This window comes from Dermochelys coriacea, chromosome 1 (assembly GCF_009764565.3).
Source record: "Dermochelys coriacea isolate rDerCor1 chromosome 1, rDerCor1.pri.v4, whole genome shotgun sequence".
Classification (NCBI taxonomy): Eukaryota; Metazoa; Chordata; order Testudines; family Dermochelyidae; genus Dermochelys; species Dermochelys coriacea.
In genome coordinates this window covers 35820773-35842928 of record NC_050068.2, presented here as the reverse complement: position 1 = coordinate 35842928, position 22156 = coordinate 35820773, and the positions used below count along the sequence as shown (strand labels likewise).

Sequence of the window (22156 nt, the reverse complement as noted above, 5' to 3'; positions counted from 1 at the left end):
ACTAATGTAAATTGCTAAGAAGAAATATTTGGTTTGAAAGACTAGAAGGTTTGCATCTGTTCTGTTTTATGTATTCAGGATAGGAAGAAAGACAATATTTTATTACAATATTTTCAGTTGGGGCAAGATCATGAAGGTAGAAAGCTAGATGTACTCCATGTCAGCATACAAAATAGGTCTGTCTGAGGTAATTTAAGTTTCTGTGATGCATGTAGCGTATACAATAAGTATTAGGTAATAAAAGCTAACCCTGAAATACAAAAATATCACATCTAATTCTTTTGTTCCTTTAGTTAAAATGGTGGAAGACGGTGGATTAAGTTGGTTAAAGAAATCCCATCAAAGGATGAAGGAGCAGGCTGAGAGAGAGAAACGAAATTTTGAGGAAATTGTAGCTGAAAGATATGGGGTAAGCATCTTAAGAGGAAAAGTATTCTCCTTGTTTACAGTTTTTAAGCTTTTGGAAAAGGTCAAATCCCTGTAAAAGCAGAAGTATTTAATGTATAGCTTAAGACATGATCAAGCTCTGCTGTTCTTGAAACTTCCATCAGTGATGAAGGCATTAATGCTGTCAGACTTTGATTTGCATGATTTTGCATGCTACCTTTTTTTCACTGTGGGGTACTACTAGACTGTAGTTAAAATATTTCTTTCACTTCACTCAGGTTCTTATATGATCCCCATTATCATGTATCTGAGCACCTTCCAAAATTATCTGTATTTGCAGAGATATTTCTTTCAGACACATGTCCATGTGTGCACACAAGAAGTTTAGCGATGTCTGTGGTATGAGCAAGGATTATGATTCCCAGTTTGAGGGGACACACTTGTGCTAGTGCTCATCGAGCTAGTGTGCTGAAGAGAGCAGCATGGCTGGAGGAGGATAGGCAGCAGCACAGGGTAGCCGTGCTGTGTGTACCCCATGCGGGTTTGTACTCTGCACGTCTAGCCCACCCAGCTGTTCACCGTTGCCCATGCTACCCTGGCTTCACTACTAATTTTAGGGTGCTAGCTCGATGAGAGCTAGAGCAAGTGTGTCCACATGAGCTGAGATCCCACCCTGAGCTCCAAGTATAGACATATCCTTTGTGATGATATTATCCATGTAACAAGTTGGAGAGTTATGTGAGAAATTAATTTTATCATGCATCCGTTGGCCACTTTACCTGCAATCCGTCTCTACCAAGAGTGCTTCTCACTTGCTAAATCTCTGAGTAGTTTTCAAAAGCTAAACTTTAAGAAAACAAACTGCCATAAAAACACATACCTCTCAACCTGACCCCACAAAACATGGTGAAATTATTATTCAAAATTATTGGTGAAAGGTGCAGGATATATGGTATTCAATTGTATATCAAGAATAGGTTTAAGAATATTTTAAGGGGACAAATGCTGAGTCGTCTTCATTTGAGTTTTAGTGCTGCTCACTGACATTCTGGAGATGCTGGGATGGCTTCTTACTACAACCAGAAAATTGGACTCCTGTCCTCCTTGGCTCGTGAATGTCAGAGAAGTAGTACAGGGGGCAGCAAGTGAATGAGATTTTCTCCCTAAGTGAGGCAAGGTGCCAGTGATTCTTCAGGAAAGCAACCATGGGATCCCTACTGAAAAAAGTAGATGCATGTCATGTAGCCTGCCAACTGCTATGCCGTTCTGCAATATCTCTTTTTTTTAAAAAAAACAAAGAGGTAATTCAGAAGTTTGTGACAGGATAAGCATACAGTTTCTTAGATTTCCTTGTCCCTGATGAGTCAGACTTTAGACCTGAATATTGGGTAGAAACTTCACTGGTTGTGTAAATCATTGATTTCCTTCTAGTGATGGTTAAAAGTTAAATATCCATGCTGATTAGTTTTAGAAATGTCCCCTGTGATATTACCACCGCTGCATGACTTATGTGGCCACACCAAATTTAGACCACTAAAACTATTACACCATATAACACTATCATGTATTCTTTCTCTCATGCTTGTTAATGTGAACATCATTTTAAAAATAGTGCCATTATATTTTTCCTTCTGTCTTGTAGTCAATGGAAATATTTCAGTCAAGATGGGAAGAAGCTGAACAAGCTGCATCGAAACAGGAAAATGAATATAGAAAAGGAAGATGGAGAAAATTTAACTATTCAAAGATTGAGCAAAAAGAGAGAGAGCGCCACGTGGAAGAAGAAACACACGATGAAGGTGACAGAATCAAGGGTACGTGTAAAGGACATTCTAGAGGTAGGCATAATAAGATATATCCACTGGAAGAAAGAGGTTATAGAAAAGACACATCAAGAGAAGAACAAGAATATAGACATTGTAGCACAGACTCTGAGTTAAGAGACAATTGTTACAAAGCAGCAAAACATTCTGATGAAAAACAAAGTCAGGAGACTGTTTCCTCGCTAAGCAATTTGAAATACAAATTTTTGAAACCTTCTGAGGATGATTTCTCATCTGTTAGTAAAGACTGCAAGTTACAGCAGTCCTCATTAAAACTACCATCTTGTAGCTCTTTGAGCAGCAATTTCCAAAAACCTGGTAAGGAAAGTGAAGAAAAAACACCGTGGAGCAGAACACATATAAAAGATGAAAATGAGAAACCAACATTAGATCAAAAGCCATTGAAAATGGAAAAAGCTACTTATTGTGAGGGAGCTCCAAAGACTGAAAGAGAGAAGACACAGGAAGAGAACCTTGGAAACATCCCCAAGAAGAAAGTGCTATTGCCAGACAGCAAAGCATCATATTCTGGGTATCTTGTGATTTATTTTGCTAGATGTCATTTATATTTTCAAGTTAATTTGTAGGAAGTATCTGTCTGCTGCCATACCTCACTGGGCTGGGATCTTATCAGATCTCCAAACATGTTTGAGCCTGATTAGTTCTTAAATGGAAAAACCCAGCCTATAGAAAATGATTTAGTAGATGTGACTTTGAGTCCGTGATAAACTAAACCAGCATGGTAGCCGAGGGCCCTGTAGGGCTCAGTGGTGTAGTCTTTTTGGAAAGACTTAAGCATATCTTATCTTTGATAGACGTTAAAGACCAATTGCCCATGAGTAGGGATGCAACCATTAGTAACCTGGCAAAATTAAAAATTCAGTAGCTTCATTCAGCCTACCTTCATTTCTAGTGCAGTTTCTTTTGGATGCTGACAGTATACTACCCTATGTGACCCCAACCATTGTATAGTGTTGCTGTATACTGAACTACTAAAAGAACTACTTATTCAACCCTGGATATGCCTGCACTTCAGTGTTGAGTGAAGTGAAATGTATATTTGTGTAAATATGGTTTATTAAGTCTTTTTGGGATCTTTTGGGGTGAAAAGGCATTATGTAAATTTAAAGTTGGTGACATTACTACTGTTTTCTTTAGAAAATTTTGGAGGGCTGAGAATACTTATGCAGCTTTTAAAAATACATTTCACCATAGTTATGTAGCATTTTATCTTTTTAAGTGTGCTAAAGTGGCACTTTTCTGTAGAGTATAGTGTTTTAATCTTGGAATTTAACTTTCTTCTTGACTCTTTGGTATTTGGGAGTCTCGCTTTCAAAGCTAAAGTAGGTTTCAGAATAGCAGCCATGTTAGTCTGCATCCGCAAAAAGAAAAGGAGTACTTGTGGCACCTTAGAGACTAACAAATTTATTTGAGCATAAGCTTTTGTGAGCTACAGCTCACTTCATTGGATGCATGCAGTGGGGAAAAAAAGCTAAAGTAGGCAATGTAGGAAATATCTATCTATTTTGATTTGACACACATGATTTTTCAGTCATATTGCCCATGACAGTGGATTACTTTGCCCTTCCTTTGAACATTGGTGTACAGTAAAGTCTGCTTCCTACTATTGAGAGAGGCTGTGGAATAATATTTCATCTACAACTTAAACAAGTAGAACCTACTTGTAAGCAAGTTTCTGGGCATGCTGAATGGCAAAATAACTGGGGAAAACTAAGCTAACAATATAGCATGGATAGATTTGGTAGATTAGAGATGAGGTTATATGTTAAAGTAATAAGTTTTATTCCGACATAAATGACAGAGAAAGCATCTGTCTGAATGTATATTCTCAGGGGGGTTAAAAAGAGACTACAAAGCAATGTGTAGTAAGAATTACTGTTCTTCTGTCTATGTTGATAAAATGAAGGAAAATAGAGAGTAATCATGGAAAGAAGTTAGAAAAATCACTGGACTTTTATGCAGGTCCTGGCCACCCATTCTTTGTCATCACCAAGACCCCAATCCTGCGAATGCTTATGCACATGTTTAAGTTTACTACTGTGAGTAGCAAGTTCTATTCAAGTACTGGGACTATTCTCAGTAGTAAAGTTGAGCATGTGCATAAGTGTTTGAAGGATCAGGGCCCAAATGAGATCTAAGTTTGAAGAATTTGATAAATGTAGGAAAAGTGGGCAAGCAACGAAATGTTCAGCAACAAGAACAGTGAGGAGGCTGATAAGAGACCAGATGGAAAGAGGAATTCATGAAAATAGTGATTTCTTTAGGTATGTCTACAGTTATGATGGTGTTTAGAGTACAGGCACTGCCCGCCCAGGTAGCACAGGTAGAAATAGCGGTGTAGATGGTAAGGTACTGCTTAGGCAAGTAGAGTGCTCGACGCTTGTGAACTCCCTTGGGTATATGCCCTACATGTTCTCTCACACCCAAGCAGTGCCTCCCTTATTTACAATGCTGTTATTAGCAGTGTAGTGTCCCATTATCTCCTGTTTGCTAGAGCTTCCCCCCTGCCATTCCACTGCTGGAGCTTTTTACTGCAGTCTGTAGCTACATGCCACAGTGACACAATCTGTCTTTCACTGTGGCATATAGCTACGTGTATACTGCCTGCATTCTGCACACCACCGTAAGTGAAGACATAGTCTTTGTTTCCCATATATTATGTTTAAGTTACTGATGAACAGGTCTTATGGGCAGATTATAAATTAGGTTTTGGTGATGAACTGTTGGGTTGTGACATCAGGGAGGAGTTTCTTATAGCAGTATTCAGTCTTTTCAGTTATAAAAACGAACGAGCAGAGTTCGACAGTTACCTTGCACTTTGTGGGTAGGTGGAGGCCTCCCAAACAGAGGCACTGAGAGTGTCTGTCACTAACTGGGATTGATGGAGGAAGGCACTAGATGTGATATATCTTGATTTTAGTAAGGATTTTAACACAGTCCCACAGGACATTCTCATAAGTGACCTAGAGAAATGTGGACGACATGAAATTCGTACAAGGTTGACAGACTATACTCAAAAATAGTTATCAATGATTTGCTGTCAGACTGGGAGGGAGTATATAGGGGTCAGTCCCAACTTCAATACCATTCAGTATTTTTATTAATGACTTGGACAATGGAATGAAGCGTATGCTTATAAAGTTTACAAATGGACATGAAGCTGGTGGGGGGGATGCATACACTTTGAAGGATAGCATTAGACTTCAAAATGACCTCACTAAATTAGAGAATTGTTGTGAAATTAGCAAGTTGAAATTCATTAAAGATAAGTGCAAAGTACTACACATAAGAAGGAAAAATCAAATACACAACTACAAAATGGGGAATAATTGGCTAAGCACCAGTACATCTGAAAAGCATTCGGAGGTTATAGTGGATCACACTGAATATGAGTCACAATGTGACGCAGTTGCAAAAAAGGCTAATATCATCCTTGGGCGTGTTAACCGGAGTGTCATATGTAAGACACAGCAGGTAATTGTTCCACTCTTCTTGGCACTGGTGAGGGCTCAGCTGGAGTACTGTGACCAAATGAGAGCCACGCTTCTGGACAGATGTAGATGAATTGGAGAGAGTCCAGAGGAGAACTACAAAAATGATAAAAGGTTTAGAAAACCTGACCTCTGAAGAAAGGTTAATCAAACTGGGTCTGTATAGTCTTGAGAAAAGAAGATGGAGTGGGGGACCTGATACATCGTCACATATATTAATGGCTGTTAGAAAGAGAATGGTGATCGCTTATTCTCCATATCCAGTGAAGGTAGGACAAGAAGTAATGGCTTAATCGCAACAAGAAAGATTTAGGTTAGATATTAGGAATAACTTCATAAGGATTAATAGGATTACAAAGGAGGTTGTGCAGTCACCACTTTGGAGGTTTTTAAGAACAGATTGGACAAACACCTGTCAGGGATGGTCTAGGTTTATTTGGTCCTGCTTCAGTAAAGGGGCTGGAATTGATGACTTATCGAGGTCCCTTTCCACTCTACATTTCTGTGATTCTACTATACCTGTCTATTAAAACAGCCTTCCTGGTGGCCAACACTTCTGCTTGAAGTATGGAGAAATGGGGGCTGTGGTGGCAAACCCTCCCTTTCACAGTGTTCTTCAGAGACAAAGTTACATTACATCCACATCCTTGATTTCTACCTAAAGTTTCTTCTAAATTCCATATTAATCAGGTTATTCATTTCCCGGTTTTGTTTCTGAAGCCACACCAGTCCAGGGAGGGAGCTGCCTTAGATATTTTTGATATCAGAAGGATACTGGTTTTCTACTCAGACAGAACCACTCATTTCAGGGAAGTCTTCTAGACTTTGTGTCAGTTGTTGACAGATCCAGAGAATCTGCAATTTCATCCGAAGACTTTGAAAGTAAATTTCTGTGCATATTATCTCTTGTTATGATGCCAACATTCATCTCCTTCTAGAGTAATAACCCATTCTACAAGGTTCCAATCTACTTTTATGGCCCTGTTGAAAGATGTCCCTGTTGCTGAAATTTTCAGAGCCACAACCTAGTCCTCAGTACATACCTTTTCCAAATATTATGCTCTGATTCACACTTCTAGAGCAGATGCTGCAGTTGGCAGTTCAGTCTTGTCTTCAGTGTTCGATTTGACTCTGAGGCTCCCACCTCCATCAAGAGATACTGCTTGGGAGTCACCCTGAAGTAGAGCATCATTGTTCATGTTGTGCAGTAACTGAACTTCTTCCAGATGTGTCCCCTTATGGATGCTCCGCTACTTTCCCCTCCTTCCCCCATTTCTCACTGTTTCAGAGTCTTGTGTCTCAGGACTTCGCAGTAGAGAAGGCACTGGGGGCAGTTTACCTGTGCAGCTGCATATATCCTTGGAATGGGCCAAGGGGGGGGACTAGAATGCATGCAGGAGCTGAATGGACACTGTCACCAAAAATCACCTGTGAAAGGTGCATGGGTGGTGGTGTTCACCCAATCCTCCATGCCTCATACTGGCAATGTACTTGTTAATTTTCTCTCTTCCAACAAATACAGAGTTTCTTTAGCTTTTAAATCAGAATTTTGGACAATTATGACGAGTTAATTAAAAGCTCAAGGTTGTATGCCTAGTAATACCTGGCTGATTGGATGTCCAAGGGATCTCCTCAGAGGAAATGTCCATCGTGATAGGATGCTCTTGGCTGAAAATCATGCTTAATAATGGGACTAAAATATATGTGCACTGGAGTTTAATTTGAGACAAGCTGAGAGAAAAATACTGTTGATCTGAAAAAGTGCAGATAAAGATTTAAGCAATAACATCACAGAGAGCATGTACAAAGTAATAAATGTCTCTTACTCTGACTAATGTAATACCCCTACTGTTTGTTTTAATTGCTTTACAATATGTAGGTTTAGGGGATATGAGAAGCAAGAGCTCCAGAACCTTTAATTTCTCTGTTTATTTCCTTTTTACAAGGAGTTAAACTGTTATCATTGCCTCTTGGAGCCAGATTCTATTCCCATTGAAGTAATGGATGTTGGATTGGGCCCCTGAAATGCAGGCAGAAATGGTTTGAAAAACTTCCCCAGGTTAGCACTGTGATATCTCAGACTAAAACGTGAGACCTGTTTTAAAGGTCTTCCATTTTGAAAGTCTCGCAGGATTTAATCATGCACATTATGTTCATCATGTTTTAAGCAGCATATTCTTTCTCTGTTATGACAGCATGTCTAATTTTTTTAATAGTTCGGTTGCTTTCATTCTCCTAGCATTCAGTAATGCTTTTGAAATGACTTCTCAGTTATGTAATGTTGTATAGGAAGTACTGTGGCAAGTGAAGTAGGATTATGCTCAGGTTTTTCACACATGTAGATAGAGCAATATAAACATTTTTTGAAGAATTATAATCCTGTCTCATGTTACATAAATAAGAAAAGTTAAATGCAACTATAAATACCACACATAAAAATTCATCATACAGCAGTGGCATTAGCTATACTTAAATGATCAAGAAACGTTGATTCTTGTTTAGAGTTTATAAAATACTATACTTTCTAACAAATAGGTCCCCAATATGAACAGACATGGCTAAAAGCACTGACAGAGTTTGAAAGAGGGTTATAATCTCCAGATCTTGATGCCATTTCCAGGATATCCTTCTCTCATTTAAGTGGGCAGTATTGCTTGTGACTGGGTTTCCAGGGTGCAACCTTGATTGTGGGACCACTGAGCCCTTCAAACCACCAGCCTGGGCTGCCTCTCACACTGTGATGCTGGTAGGCACTGCACTTACACAGAGGCAGGGGTACACCCAACTGTGTTACATGAATGATCTCCTAGCCACTCATGAACCATCAATAGGGAGTCTCAAATTCCCCAATTCCCTCCAGCTCCACAGCCTTGCACCTCAGAACTGTACCATCTTACACTGGCCAGGCTTCTGACCATTGAAAGTTCATTGAGGAGTTTGCCTCTGCCTCAGTGTGGAATGGACACACGCTAGCCTTCGTAAACTGAGCTGAGATTTCCCAAGCACTTCATCCAAAACACACTGTTTTAGGTAAAATATAAAACTGGTTTATTAACTACAGAAAAAGATTTTAAGCGATAGTAAGTACTAGGCATAGAGATCAGAGTTGGTTACTTACAAACAATAATAAACATGCAATTTAAGTTCTACAAACTAAGCTGAATTTGAATCAAGATGGTACAAGTAGGTTACAGATCCTCAGTACACAGACTGGACTGGACCACCCTTCCCCAGTTCAAAGTCTTTGTCCTCCAGGTGTTGGGGGGAGGGAGGGAGGGATGGAGGGAGAAGGCCAATTTATGATATCTCTTCCCTTCTATATTTTCTACTACCTTTCTGGAAAGATTTTTGCTGTGATGTGGGGATCAGGCAGTCCCTATTGGTCAAGCAGTCTCCATTGCATACGTGCTCTCTATGAGAAGTTTCTGGGATGGCCATTGGAAGAGTGGATTCCCTTTAATGAGCTGTCAGTACATCTTGCTGATCCTTTGCAATTGAAAGGTTGGCTGTGGGCATCTCCCAGCCTCCCACCATATTTCAGTAACATATAGCAATGCTTCATAACTTCACATACAATGATAGTACATAAATCCAACAAGATACTAATGTTCAACAGATCAAGATTTTCAAAATGATACCTCACAAGGTATACTTTATACAAAACGACAAAACTTTGTACAAAAATATCATACTCGTATCACCATGTTGAATATGGGGGTTTCCAGGGTGCTACTTTGGGGTACAGAGGCTCACACTGCATAACAAAGTTGTCCTGGGTGAGCCTCAAAATGGAATGTCTTTCAACAGCTAAAAACGGAGCTAAGAGCATATATTCAGTCAGCTTGGGGTGGGAAGTGCATTCTTCTCTCAATAGGAACTGTTTTACTGTCTAGATATACATCTTGTAGGTATGCATTTCCAGCTGTATCAGGTATAAATGGACTATTTTAAGGCTAGAGTAATTTAGATATAAAATGCTATGTGTCTGGATGGAAGAGATATTTTCATACATTTTCAGCCAATTTGGTTCTCTTTGGCCTTTACTTATGTAACTGGGAAATGGTTCCAGCTGTCCAGCAATATTTGGTTTTCAGTAGCTGAGCAGTGAAAGAGCAATGAATTATTTTGTTGAATGCAATCTAAGTTTGTTTTTTAAGTCTTTCTTAGGGTTATAAATTAATTATCTTCTGGAGATGTCTGTTTAGGATAGTTACTAGCTAGCCTACGTTTTTAAAAATTATTATTAGCACTTTCAATCTTTAAACCACAATATGACCACTAATTATTTCTACCACTGCCCTTTGTATTATTAACTCCATTTTACAGATGAGGAAATTCAGTCTTGGAACAATTCTGGTGAAATACTTTGTGTAAAGCCACTTAGTAAATCATTGGCAGAGAGAGGGATTGGGACTCGTGCATTTCTGATTCCTAGTCCAGTAGGCCGCCATATCCCCCAGAATAGGAACACAATTTCTAGGGGAGATTTTACTTACAAATGTCACCAATTAACTTTCAGTGTAGATTCTAATATATGTGCTATAATATTTTCATAACCCAAAGATTGTCCTCTGAGCAGATAAATCTAAGAACAACTTAAGCTTTGGGAAATGAAGAACTACATAACCTCCAAGTGGATAAACAACTGGTAGGTTTTCTTGCTGTGGAGATGTCATAAACAGAATTATTGCTTCAGGGTTTATGAACAGATTAATTGTTATGAGATGGAGTCGAAGGTTCAGGGCTAGAGAGGAGGAAGGGTCTTTGGTTGTTGCCAGGCAGGATGATTTGGTACTGCTTGAAGGACTATCTCTGGACCCAGCTGGTCTGTCCTGTCAGGAAGCTATACTGCATGCATAGCCCGCTTTTATCTGCTATGGGTTATTTACTGCTCCCTCGAGCCAAGAAAATGCACAATACGTAGTGCCTTTCATCCTAAAAGATCCCAAAACTAAAGGAATATATAGCTTTATGCGCATCATGGTTACACATCTTTTTCAAAAGTTCTTGTCTGTCCTTTAGAGATGTAGTGACTATGAAAGGATTTGTAGAGGGATAGTTGTGATTATGATTGTTTTAAATTTCTTTCAGCATTTGAACATGTTTGCTAGTGCAATGGTTGTTAATTAGGTAAATATTTTTTTGTTTCCTATGGGCTGTGAACGTTTGTGGTATTTCAACCAGACATCCTTCAAAGGATGGGACTCCCCAAGCCCTTAGTGAAGAAGAGATGAACAGACTGGGAGCCAAGATTGTGAAAGCAGAACTGATGGGAAATTTGGTAAGGTTTTTGAAGTTTGCTCTGATATACTGCAGATGGCATGTACTGTAGCTCACAGGGCTTGAATTGGCCTCTCCTTTTGACCAAAGCACGATGAAAAGCCATTTGATCAGGTTCAGAATTTAATATGCAACCTTCTTCATAACTTCTCCTGCAATTAGCTATACCCTGTGGTCAAGGGGTGGGGGATTCAACCCCATAGGGGTTTGTAGAACAGGGAACATGTCAAAAACCATTTTCTCTTTATGGTGAGAGTTAGAGAACAATGTATATCCTTGCAACAAAGCCCGTTGCCAACTCTGTCCACATATCTATTCAGGGGATACCATCATAGGGCCTAATCACATCAGCCACACTATCAGAGGCTCATTCACCTGCGCATCTACCAATGTGATATATGCCATCATGTGCCAGCAATGCCCCTCTGCCATGTACATTGGCCAGACTGGACAGTCTCTACGTAAAAGAATGAATGGACACAAATCAGACGTCAAGAATTATAACATTCAAAAACCAGTTGGAGAACACTTCAATCTCTCTGGTCACTCGATCACAGACCTAAGAGTGGCTATTCTTCAACAAAAAAGCTTCAAAAACAGACTCCAACGAGAGACTGCTGAATTGGAATTAATTTGCAAACTGGATACAATTAACTTAGGCTTGAATAGAGACTGGGAATGGATGAGTCATTACACAAAGTAAAACTATTTCCCCATGGTATTTCTCCCCCCCCCCCCCCCCACTGTTCCTCTGATATTCTTGTTAACTGCTGGAATTAGCCTACCTTGCTTGTCACCATGAAAGGTTTTCCTCCTTTCCCCCCCCTGCTGCTGGTGATGGCTTATCTTAAGTGATCACTCTCCTTACAGTGTGTATGATAAACCCATTGTTTCATGTTCTCTGTGTGTGTATATCAATCTCCCCTCTGTTTTTTCCACCAAATGCATCCGATGAAGCGAGCTGTAGCTCACGAAAGCTTATGCTCTAATAAATTTGTTAGTCTCTAAGGTGCCACAAGTACTCCTTTTCTTTTAATGTATAGAGGTTTTCTGGTAACAGGAGGAAGGGGAAACTTGCAATGTGCTCCTGCCAATTTCAAAATAAAGGTGGAAGATTTCAAAATAAAGGTGGAAGGATTTTCTGTGGATCATGTTATCACCACAGAGCTCAATCAGCAGACTCTCGTAGACCATGCTGTCCTGCAGTAGTACATGAGGGCTAAGCATCAAGATTACGATTGTAACCTGTCCCTGGTGGAGTGAGCTCTCTATGACTCTCTGAAGCTCCTAGCAGCTGCAGGTTTGGAACCACAGTCTGAACTGGAACTGCTAAAGCAGACTGAAAAATCAGGAACATCGCTGTGTGGTTTGAAAGACTCTTGTTTACAAAAAGATATTTGTATTATATAACACTATAGATACATTGTACTGGTTTATCTGATGCCTTTTAGCCAATGGTGATAAGTGAAACAGTGTCCAACTAACTTCCACTCTCTCTGACACAGTGTGGTTTACTGATGCTGAGAGAGGTAACAGTAACTCTCAGTTCTGGGAACCAGTAGATTGACATGCCCCCCGATTTTTGTGCATTATTTATTTATGTATTTATTTATTATTTGTCATGTGTATTGTGGTAGCAGCTAGAGGTATCATAGAATCATAGAATCATAGAATATCAGGGTTGGAAGGGACCCCAGAAGGTAATCTAGTCCAACCCCCTGCTCAAAGCAGGACCAAGTCCCAGTTAAATCATCCCAGCCAGGGCTTTGTCAAGCCTGACCTTAAAAACCTCTAAGGAAGGAGATTCTACCACCTCCCTAGGTAACGCATTCCAGTGTTTCACCACCCTCTTAGTGAAAAGTTTTTCCTAATATCCAATCTAAACCTCCCCCATTGCAACTTGAGACCATTACTCCTCGTTCTGTCATTTGCTACCATTGAGAACAGTCTAGAGCCATCCTCTTTGAAACCCCCTTTCAGGTAGTTGAAAGCAGCTATCAAATCCCCCCTCATTCTTCTCTTCTGCAGACTAAACAATCCCAGCTCCCTCAGCCTCTCCTCATAAGTCATGTGCTCTAGACCCCTAATCATTTTTGTTGCCCTTCGTTGTACTCTTTCCAATTTATCCACATCCTTCCTGTAGTGTGGGGCCCAAAACTGGACACAGTACTCCAGATGAGGCCTCACCAGTGTCGAATAGAGGGGAACGATCACGTCCCTCGATCTGCTCGCTATGCCCCTACTTATACATCCCAAAATGCCATTGGCCTTCTTGGCAACAAGGGCACACTGCTGACTCATATCCAGCTTCTCGTCCACTGTCACCCCTAGGTCCTTTTCCGCAGAACTGCTGCCGAGCCATTCGGTCCCTAGTCTGTAGCGGTGCATTGGATTCTTCCATCCTAAGTGCAGGACCCTGCACTTATCCTTATTGAACCTCATTAGATTTCTTTTGGAAATGCAGTGGATCTAATTTACCTAGATTTCAGTAAGGCATTTGATACCGTGCCACATGGGGAATTATTAGTTAAATTGGAGAAGATGGGGATCAATATGAACATCAAAAGGTGGATAAGGAATTGGTTAAAGGGGAGACTGCAACGGGTCCTACTGAAAGGCGAACTGTCAGGTTGGAGGGAGGTTACCAGTGGAGTTCCTCAGGGATCGGTTTTGGGACCAATCTTATTTAATCTTTTTGTTACTGACCTTGGCACAAAAAGTGGGAGTGTGCTAATAAAGTTTGCAGATGATACAAAGCTGAGAGGTATTGCCAATTCGGAGAAGGATCGGGATATTATACAGGAGGATCTGGATGACCTTGTAAACTGGAGTAATAGTAATAGGATGAAATTTAATAGTGAGAAGTGTAAAGTTATGCATTTAGGGATTAATAACAAGAATTTTAGTTATAAGTTGGGGACGCATCAATTAGAAGTAACGGAAGAGGAGAAGGACCTTGGAGTATTGGTTGATCATAGGATGACTATGAGCTGCCAATGTGATATGGCTGTGAAAAAAGCTAATGCGGTTTTGAGATGCATCAGGAGAGGCATTTCCAGTAGGGATAAGGAGGTTTTAGTACCGTTATACAAGGCACTGGTGAGACCTCACCTGGAATACTGTGTGCAGTTCTGGTCTCCCATTTTTAAAAAGGATGAATTCAAACTGGAGCAGGTACAGAGAAGGGCTACTAGGATGATCTGAGGAATGGGCCCAAATTCTTAGGACTTATCAACCATGTCAGTCTCATTGTGTTAGATTGAGGCTATGTTTTGCAAGTTATTGTGTCTTGCAAAGATGCTCTTAAAGACACTGCAAAAACCTAATGGAGAATGGTGGAAAATGTCCATTTTAGAAACAAGTTAACCAATGTGGTCCTTTATGTATATTTTTTGTTTCTAAGGATTTTTTTTCATGCATCTATACTTGCTGCATGAGTCTCCTTGAAGCAATAATTCTGTTTGACATCTCTACAGCAACTACTGTAATTGTGAAGTCACAAATAAGATTATAACTTTGTGCAGGGAACAAGAAGTGGCTTTCAGACTTTTTAATTTAGGATGGCCTCACAGATTATTTTTCACACAGATCTGTGTGTCCTATTGGTATTTCCAAAGTCAGTTTTAAAATATTTTAAAAACTATGTTTCACATGAGAAAGTGATACTTGTTAGCATGACCAGATGTCCTGATTTTATAGGGACAGTCCCAATATTTGGGGCTTTTTCTTTTGTAGGCACCTGTTACCTGCCCACCCCCATCCCAATTTTACACACTTGCTATCTGGTCACCCTATACATTATAAATTATTTCCAGATCTTATTTTACATCAGTATTTTGTTTTCCCCTTTGCATAATCATCAGAATAAATGTGTATGCAGCATATTTTTAAACAGAGATAGCTTTTAAAGAGACATTGCCAAGCTGAAATCTAGTCAGCTTTGAAAAGAAATGAAAGCTAACTTGAGTGAACTAAAAGTAATTTCAGATACTACATCTTTCCCCCGTAAGTCTCCCTGCCAATCTGGGGGATTTTAAACTTGTATTTTTGAATATTTTTCTTTTCCTTATTGAAGTTTGGAAAAACCCACACAAATGAGAGAAATTGGGTATCTGGCCCTATGGGGAAAGCAGTGAAACTGACTATACACCAAGTACTACAAAATGCATAAAGTAATCAAAATTGTGGGGGACATAGAAAAATTATGGGTTTCCCAATACTCTAATTTTCAGTCTTGGTAATCTTAGCTGATATTTATAACAATACTGGGAAACATTTGGATAGAAGTATGATTTTTAAGCTGTTGGTGTTCTTTTAAGTAACAGAAGAAAATATTGCCAGTAAAAGCCCTCTTGTACGTACAAATGATGTATATGTGAGGTGTTTTGCCATTTTGTTTGATTTCAGTTGGTAATAGTCAAAATCGTTATCTTGCTGTTAATTTCATATTAATTATTTTAATTATTTACATTGGAATTAATTTTTATCATTGTGTGGAATTAGCAATTTAGGCCTGATTACCTTGTTTAATAATAAATATAAATCAAATGAATTAATTTACTTTTTGCTCTATTGCTCTGAATTTAGCCCATTGAGTCTAAATTGCTGTAATTTACGTAATAGGAACTATGCAGTGTTGTTCTAGCCATGTCGGTCCCAGGATATTAGAGAGACAAGATGGGTGAGGTGATACCTTTTATTGGATCAGCTTCTGTTGGTGAGAGAGACAAACTTTCAAGTTACACAGAGTTCTTCTTCGGGTCTGCAGAAAGATACTGAGGGTGTCACAGTTAAATACAAAATTGAACAGATAGTTCAGCATAAGTAGTTAGCACATATTCGAAGGGAACTATCTGTTCAATCTTGTGTTTAGCTGTGAAACTCTCAGTACCTTTCCCAGACATGAGGAAGAGCTCTGTGTAGCTCGAAAGCTTGTCTCTCTCACCAACAGAAGTTGGTCCAATTATCTCACCCACCTTGTCTGTATGAGGAGGAACAGAAGAGAAGACGATATCAGGGAAAACTACTAATGGGAGAATGCAAATAGGCCTCACTCTTCCATCTTTGGGTCATCCAGAACTCAAATTAGACTCAAGGCCCAAATTCCGAGGTGGTATGTAAGGGAGGGTAAATCTATACAGTAGAAGCAGCTGTAAGATTTGCTCTTAGACTTTTTGTGGAACTTATAAACTCAGGGTGTTGGAAAAGGGTGTACATTACATTAGGTTAGACTTACCTCTATCTGCTTTCCCATCTGTATAATGGCTGTTATGCTTACCAACAGATTTTATGAGTATAAATTGATTGATGTTTGAACAGTGCATTTGAAAATGTAATGTGTTATGGAAGTGCTATTTTTTAAAATGATATGCGCCATAAAGCTTCAGATGCGTCTGTTTTTTAAATTGTTTGGAAAAATTTCTGATTTTGTATCTATAATAAGGAATTGTTCAAATGGCACTGGCATTACAGTTAATAGTACTTCTATATACCTGTGAGCTGGTGTTTTAAAAAAATAAACAAAACATGGAGAAGCAAGAGAAATGGACAGTTGGGATATACATTTTTGTAAATAAGAGCTAAGACAACTAAACTAATTTATTTTTATCGTTTTCTTTAAAGGATTTAGCTTCAAAGCTTCAAGCCCAGCTTGAAAATGCACGTAAACTAAAAGAAAGTAGAACAGAGACTCCTGCAAGACCACCTGAAAAGGAGGTAAGGGAAAAAATATTCCTCCATTCTTATGTGCCAGCACAAAAATCACAATGCAGGTAAAAAGTACCTGTAGCAATGATATTTTTAAATTTAGATGTTTGAAATTTACAAAGGTTATCTGTAAAAGAGCCAAGACATCTAGTGAGTGCTAAAATGTCAGACTGTATAGCTGCAGGGAAAATGTCATAAACTCCTTCTGGGTGCAATTCATCCCAGTGCATCTTTCAAAGCCTGTGTGATGCCCTTTACACACACCTCCTGAGGGACAAATTCCTGTTGTAATTGAATAGTACAGCTCCGAGTGATTCCATTGGGAACAGGACTTGGCTCTTACTACAGCTCTTAAGCAGTGTGTTAAGCTGTTGCATGGTACCTCATTACTGGGTATTTTTTGCCCACAGTATTCAGGTTTCACTTTACTTTGCTTACATTGGTAAAATAATGGCAAAGTGCCGGTTGTGTCTTCAGGTGATGCTGAGCATATTCCCATTGCAGTAGTTTACTTTTTTAAAAAAGAATATAGAGAACAAACTGCCTCCATCTGGACAGCAAGAGGTACTATTTCTAACAGGAATTTCTCGTGGTAATATAAACCACAAAATGAAGCCGGAAGGAAAATTACAGCTTTAGATTGTATGGAGCAATCTTCAGATTTACGGATCCCAGAATAGATGTAAAGTCAATATAGAATAAATCAGATTGGACTTTGTCCAGTGAACCTGTTTAGACAGGTTTGTGTTTGATCTTTATAGAGCTGCTAGAAATTAAAAACTTTGAAAAGTAAGAATGCAGATAGAAAGTGAAACTAGTTAGTTTTTCAGTGTGCTAATTATAGTTTCAAAGTATAATTCTTCTAGATAAAGAGGTGTATTTTATTTTTAGAAGCAAATATGTTTTGTATATACTTACGTCATTATTTTTAAAGATGTCTGTTTTTCACAAAGGGCTGGGAGTAAGTATATTGTAACTAAATATAAGATAAGTAGCATAATTGTGCCTTTTAGGGTGAACTCAGAAAAAGGCACTAAAAACCAACACCAACAACAAAACAGAGATACTGATTATTAATTTCCATTAAAAGGTAAATTATCAATACATATTGCAATAAGAAATGCATATTTAAGTTACTAGAATACCTTAGAATATTGAAAAACTCTATTATATTTCTCACCAAAAAAGTACTACTTTTTTAGGCTGAGCGATAAATCATTTAAAGATATATCTTACAAATATTAAGCATTTTAAAAATTTCCTTTGTGTCCTGCTTAATTTAATTATTTGTTAGTGCCCTAGATATTTTTTTCAGCTGAAGTGCATTTGTTGGTTTATGACTTCTGAAAAACTTGGTAGCATTCACTCTGATATTGCCAATTTAAAAGTACAGTTTTAAACTTTAAAAAATATCTGGAAGTTCGGAGTGTTGAAATATCTTGTATATGGAAACCTGATGCTATGATTAGATGAAAAATTAGGCTGTATTTGGATGTCAGCAATTGTATTCCAAAGTCTTGTAAAAAGAAATGTATGAAGATTTAATAATTAGGAAGTATTAATAGCATAATAAATGATTGGATGTGTGAATGCATTGGATGAAGGGAGCTGTAGCTCACGAAAGCTTATGCTCAAATAAATTTGTTAGGCTCTAAGATGCCACAAGTACTCCTTTTCTTTTTGAAAAACACCTGTTGGTTTTATATTCATGTGTAACTATAAATGAAAAATATTTTTTGTGTAACTACGCAGTTCCTTTTAGGTTTATATAATAGCATCCTTCATATGCCAAAGCATTTTACTGTAAAAGATTAGGCTTCAATGAGTCATGGGGTCTGCGTGCATAGGGATTATAATTCTGAAGTAATTGGGGCTTTTTATCCTGAGAGTTCAGAATGGGACTATGTATACTAATGCGACTGCCTGCCACTATGTTCTCAGCAGTAGCTCTCACACAGACTTGCATATCAGTCTGTCTTTCATTGATGGGGAAATGTTGGCCAGCATACCAGGGTTATCCCAGCTATTATTGAAATATGCCAGTGAATTCTCAAATTCTGATTACAAGCCCCAGCCGAGTTTTGACTGTGATGTTGGGATGAGGTCAGAGAACCTGACAAGGATGTTACAGCTTTATCTTCTCATGATACTCAGTGGTAGGACAGAGTATGCATAGGAAGCTAGTGATCAGGTTTAATCTCCTCTTGTAGCTATATTAAACCTGCCATAGAAGCATGTCTGTTGAGTGCCATTATCTCAAAAGAAAAGGAGGACTTGTGGCACCTTAGAGACTAACAAATTTATTTGAGCATAAGCTTTTGTGAGCTACAGCTCACTTCATCGGATGCGTTCAGTGGAAAATACAGTGGGGAGATTTATATACACAGAGAACAGGAAACAATGGGTGTTACCATACACACTGTAATGAGAGTGATCATGTAAGGTGAGCTATTACCAGCAGGAGAGTGGGGAGCGGGGGTGGAACCTTTTGTAGTGATAGTCAAGGTGGGCCATTTCCAGCAGTTGACAAGAATGTCTGAGGAACAGCGGGGCGGGGGAGGGGGGGAGGGAAATAAACATGCATCCGATGAAGTGAGCTGTAGCTCATGAAAGCTTATGCTCAAATAAATTGATTAGTCTCTAAGGTGCCACAAGTACTCCTTTTCTTTTTATGGATACAGACTAATACTGCTGCTACTCTGAAATCTACAATTAAAGTACATCCATGTGCAATGATAGTGTGGAAGAAATAGAGCTATGGTATTTAAAAAAAAAATAGTCAATGCTTTGGGGAACAAGATCAAAACTAAATGCCAAATTCTGTCCTTTCGTTCAAAGTCACCGGGAGTCTTAAACTTCACTGAATATCCAAGGGCAAAATTTGTACTTGTGTGCCATGGTGTGGAGATTAATATGTGGCTAGGTGTTCTAATTTCACATAAAAATGTAGGTGCTTCTGTTCAAATTGTAATGAACATTTTGAGGAAAAATGTTGTTGTTTGACAATGGGCTCTGTATTGTATAAGATAACGTTCCTGTTCCAAAGAGTACACACAGAGAAAACAATAGAGATGCACATAATACATCAGGTGCCAGAAGTTTAAGGAGGCTTAGGGATTTCAAAAATAAATATTAAATTAGGATTATGTAGAAAAGAAAGGTGCTTTGTCTTTCTGATATGTGAAAGGGTTGTTACTCTTTTAGTCACATTCTGTTTGTTTGGTTATGGGGATTGGATCGATCCACACTGGTGAAAATTAGCTATTTAAAGTTTCTTATATTTTGACCTTTATGAAGCAGCACTTGAACTTGAGTACTGTTTTGCTTTAGAACTCTTTGGCAAATGTTGGTAATAATAATTTCTGACTACATGAAGTGTTGATTTCCTTGATAGTTTTCCAAGCAGTTAGTGGTATGGATTAGTGCATTACTTGCATGTCTTGATCTTCTGATTCTTGGAATATATTTTCCACCTTACATCACCCTTTGCTTTGGAACCTTGGTATTTTTTTTAGATGGTTAGTAGAGAAGGCTGTCTTGGGACTTTGGCCACTAGAGTTATACAAGTCTCATATAGTTTGTAGATCCTCGGATATCAGTCAGAACACTTTGTTTTACAAGGCATCTATGACTTTGAGATCAGTTTGAATTACTATAGGTTGTAAATGTAGTTGAAGATCTAAGAAAGTATTCTAAGAAATGGTCCAATGGGATGAATACCTCTCTGGTGGATAAATGAAAAATGGAGCATTTGTTCCACAGCCAACTATGCTTGGATAGCTAAGGTTTTGGTTTCCTACAAAAAACTCCTATTCCACTATTTCCATATGTCTGTTTTTGAAGCTTGGGTTTTTAAGCTTAGGTTTAAGCTAAGTACCAAAATTACAGAGTTGCAAAGTATGAATAACTAGACTTCGAAGTTATGCTGGGAATAGGACATGCTTTCAATGGGAGCTTGTGTGCTGATGTTAAAAGACAGTGTTTGAATAACTATTTATAATAATGAGAGGAACATTAAAGGAAGGGTGTCTTTTCTTGAGTGCAATTTATGGGAAATTCTTGGAGTACGTTTTAATTTTGTTAAAATGCAGGAAGAATTGCACAGACCAATTAAATGTATTTGGGCTAAGTAGTAGTAGAGAGTATGTGTCTGGTTTTCAAACTAACAAGGAGAGAAATACAGGCTTCTGTATAAGATTTTTTTGGTTTCAATACATGTAATGTAAATAATGGGAGACACAGTGAGTAAACTTCTGAGAATGATCAAGCTAATATTAAAAGAGCTTTGAAGTACTGACACTAGAGATAAAAGACCTTTCAAATACCATGCAGTATTTGTAATTGATGGTGCCAGCTCTTTTCATTGGTTTTTTTTTTGTGTGTGTAATATTGATCAAATAAGTAGAATTCAATATATTGATCTCTATTGTGCTTCCCCATCCCACATTTTTTTTTCAGGCTTAGGAAGATTAGCCTAAATATAGACAAGGCAAAAAATGCGTGTTGGTCTGTGACTTCCCAAATTTCACAAAGCTACTAATATAAGAGTTTGTTATAGCGCCAATATGAGACTGTACTTCACAAGTGCAAAACTCCCCAGGAATTCCTAAGGTTGTGAAGAAGTCTTACCTGTGCCTGTTGTAGTCAACTACTTGAAACCACCAGCCTCTGACATCATAAGCACTACCTTCCAGTCCTCCTCAGTCCTCATTCTCTCTCTATATGTAGGGTAGGTACACATCAACATTCAAGTCCACGGAGTGTCCCCTGCAGTGTCTAGCCCCTTATCCATTGAACACTCACAGAATTACCAGGACCATCGCTTTGCTTAACATCACAGCACTTAGATATATTTATAGTGAAAACAATAATCAAAAGTATCAAAGTACAAAATCAAAGTACAAAGGTTCCAGTGGTGGTGAGGAACAATATTGAAAACAAATGGTTACATGTCAAATAAAATCATAACATTTGTTCTGGAGATTAAACTTAACTAAGAGTAATTTTCTGTGTGAAGATGTATCTCACACAAAGTTCTCTTCAACATTTTCAGCCAAGCCAGGCTGAGACCCCTTTTTTATGAAGCAAACTTGCTACACATTTACTTCCTTAGTGAAGAGGACCCAGATGTCTTCTACGCCCTTCAAATATAGTAAAGCAAACATTTGAAGTGCACCTCAAGATAAGGTTCTCACCCCCCACCCCACTGTTTTTTTTCTTCCTGTTAAGATTCTTTCTGAAGTTCTTACAGTTTTTCATTTTCATTCAGTTCAGACTTGTGATAGGAAGCCCATTGTGAATGTGACAATACTCAGTGTACAGGTAAACAGAGAGATGTGTTACCCGGGATTCTTTCAACCCAAAGCTCTTGGTACCTTTACTTTGTGCAAGATGGTGTCAGGAATTAGATCAATGGAGACACGGCCGTCCGACTGATAGATGGCTGGC

General features: G+C 38.6%; 1 protein-coding gene across 5 annotated transcripts in view; it reads left to right on the top strand.

Moving 5' to 3' along the window:
• The window catches only part of CWF19L2 (CWF19 like cell cycle control factor 2), a 197014-nt gene that overhangs the window by 44754 nt on the left and 130104 nt on the right, over positions 1-22156 (top strand). For 4 of the 5 annotated variants that reach the window (XM_038371146.1, XM_043504207.1, XM_043504208.1 and 1 more), the window contains 4 exons: positions 294-409; positions 2030-2742; positions 10907-11003; positions 16625-16717. In XM_038371146.1, the coding sequence (XP_038227074.1) occupies positions 294-409; positions 2030-2742; positions 10907-11003; positions 16625-16717 (1019 nt within the window). The remainder of the gene's footprint in view (positions 1-293; positions 410-2029; positions 2743-10906; positions 11004-16624; positions 16718-22156) is intronic. The other variant, XM_043504209.1, reaches the window with a different exon arrangement.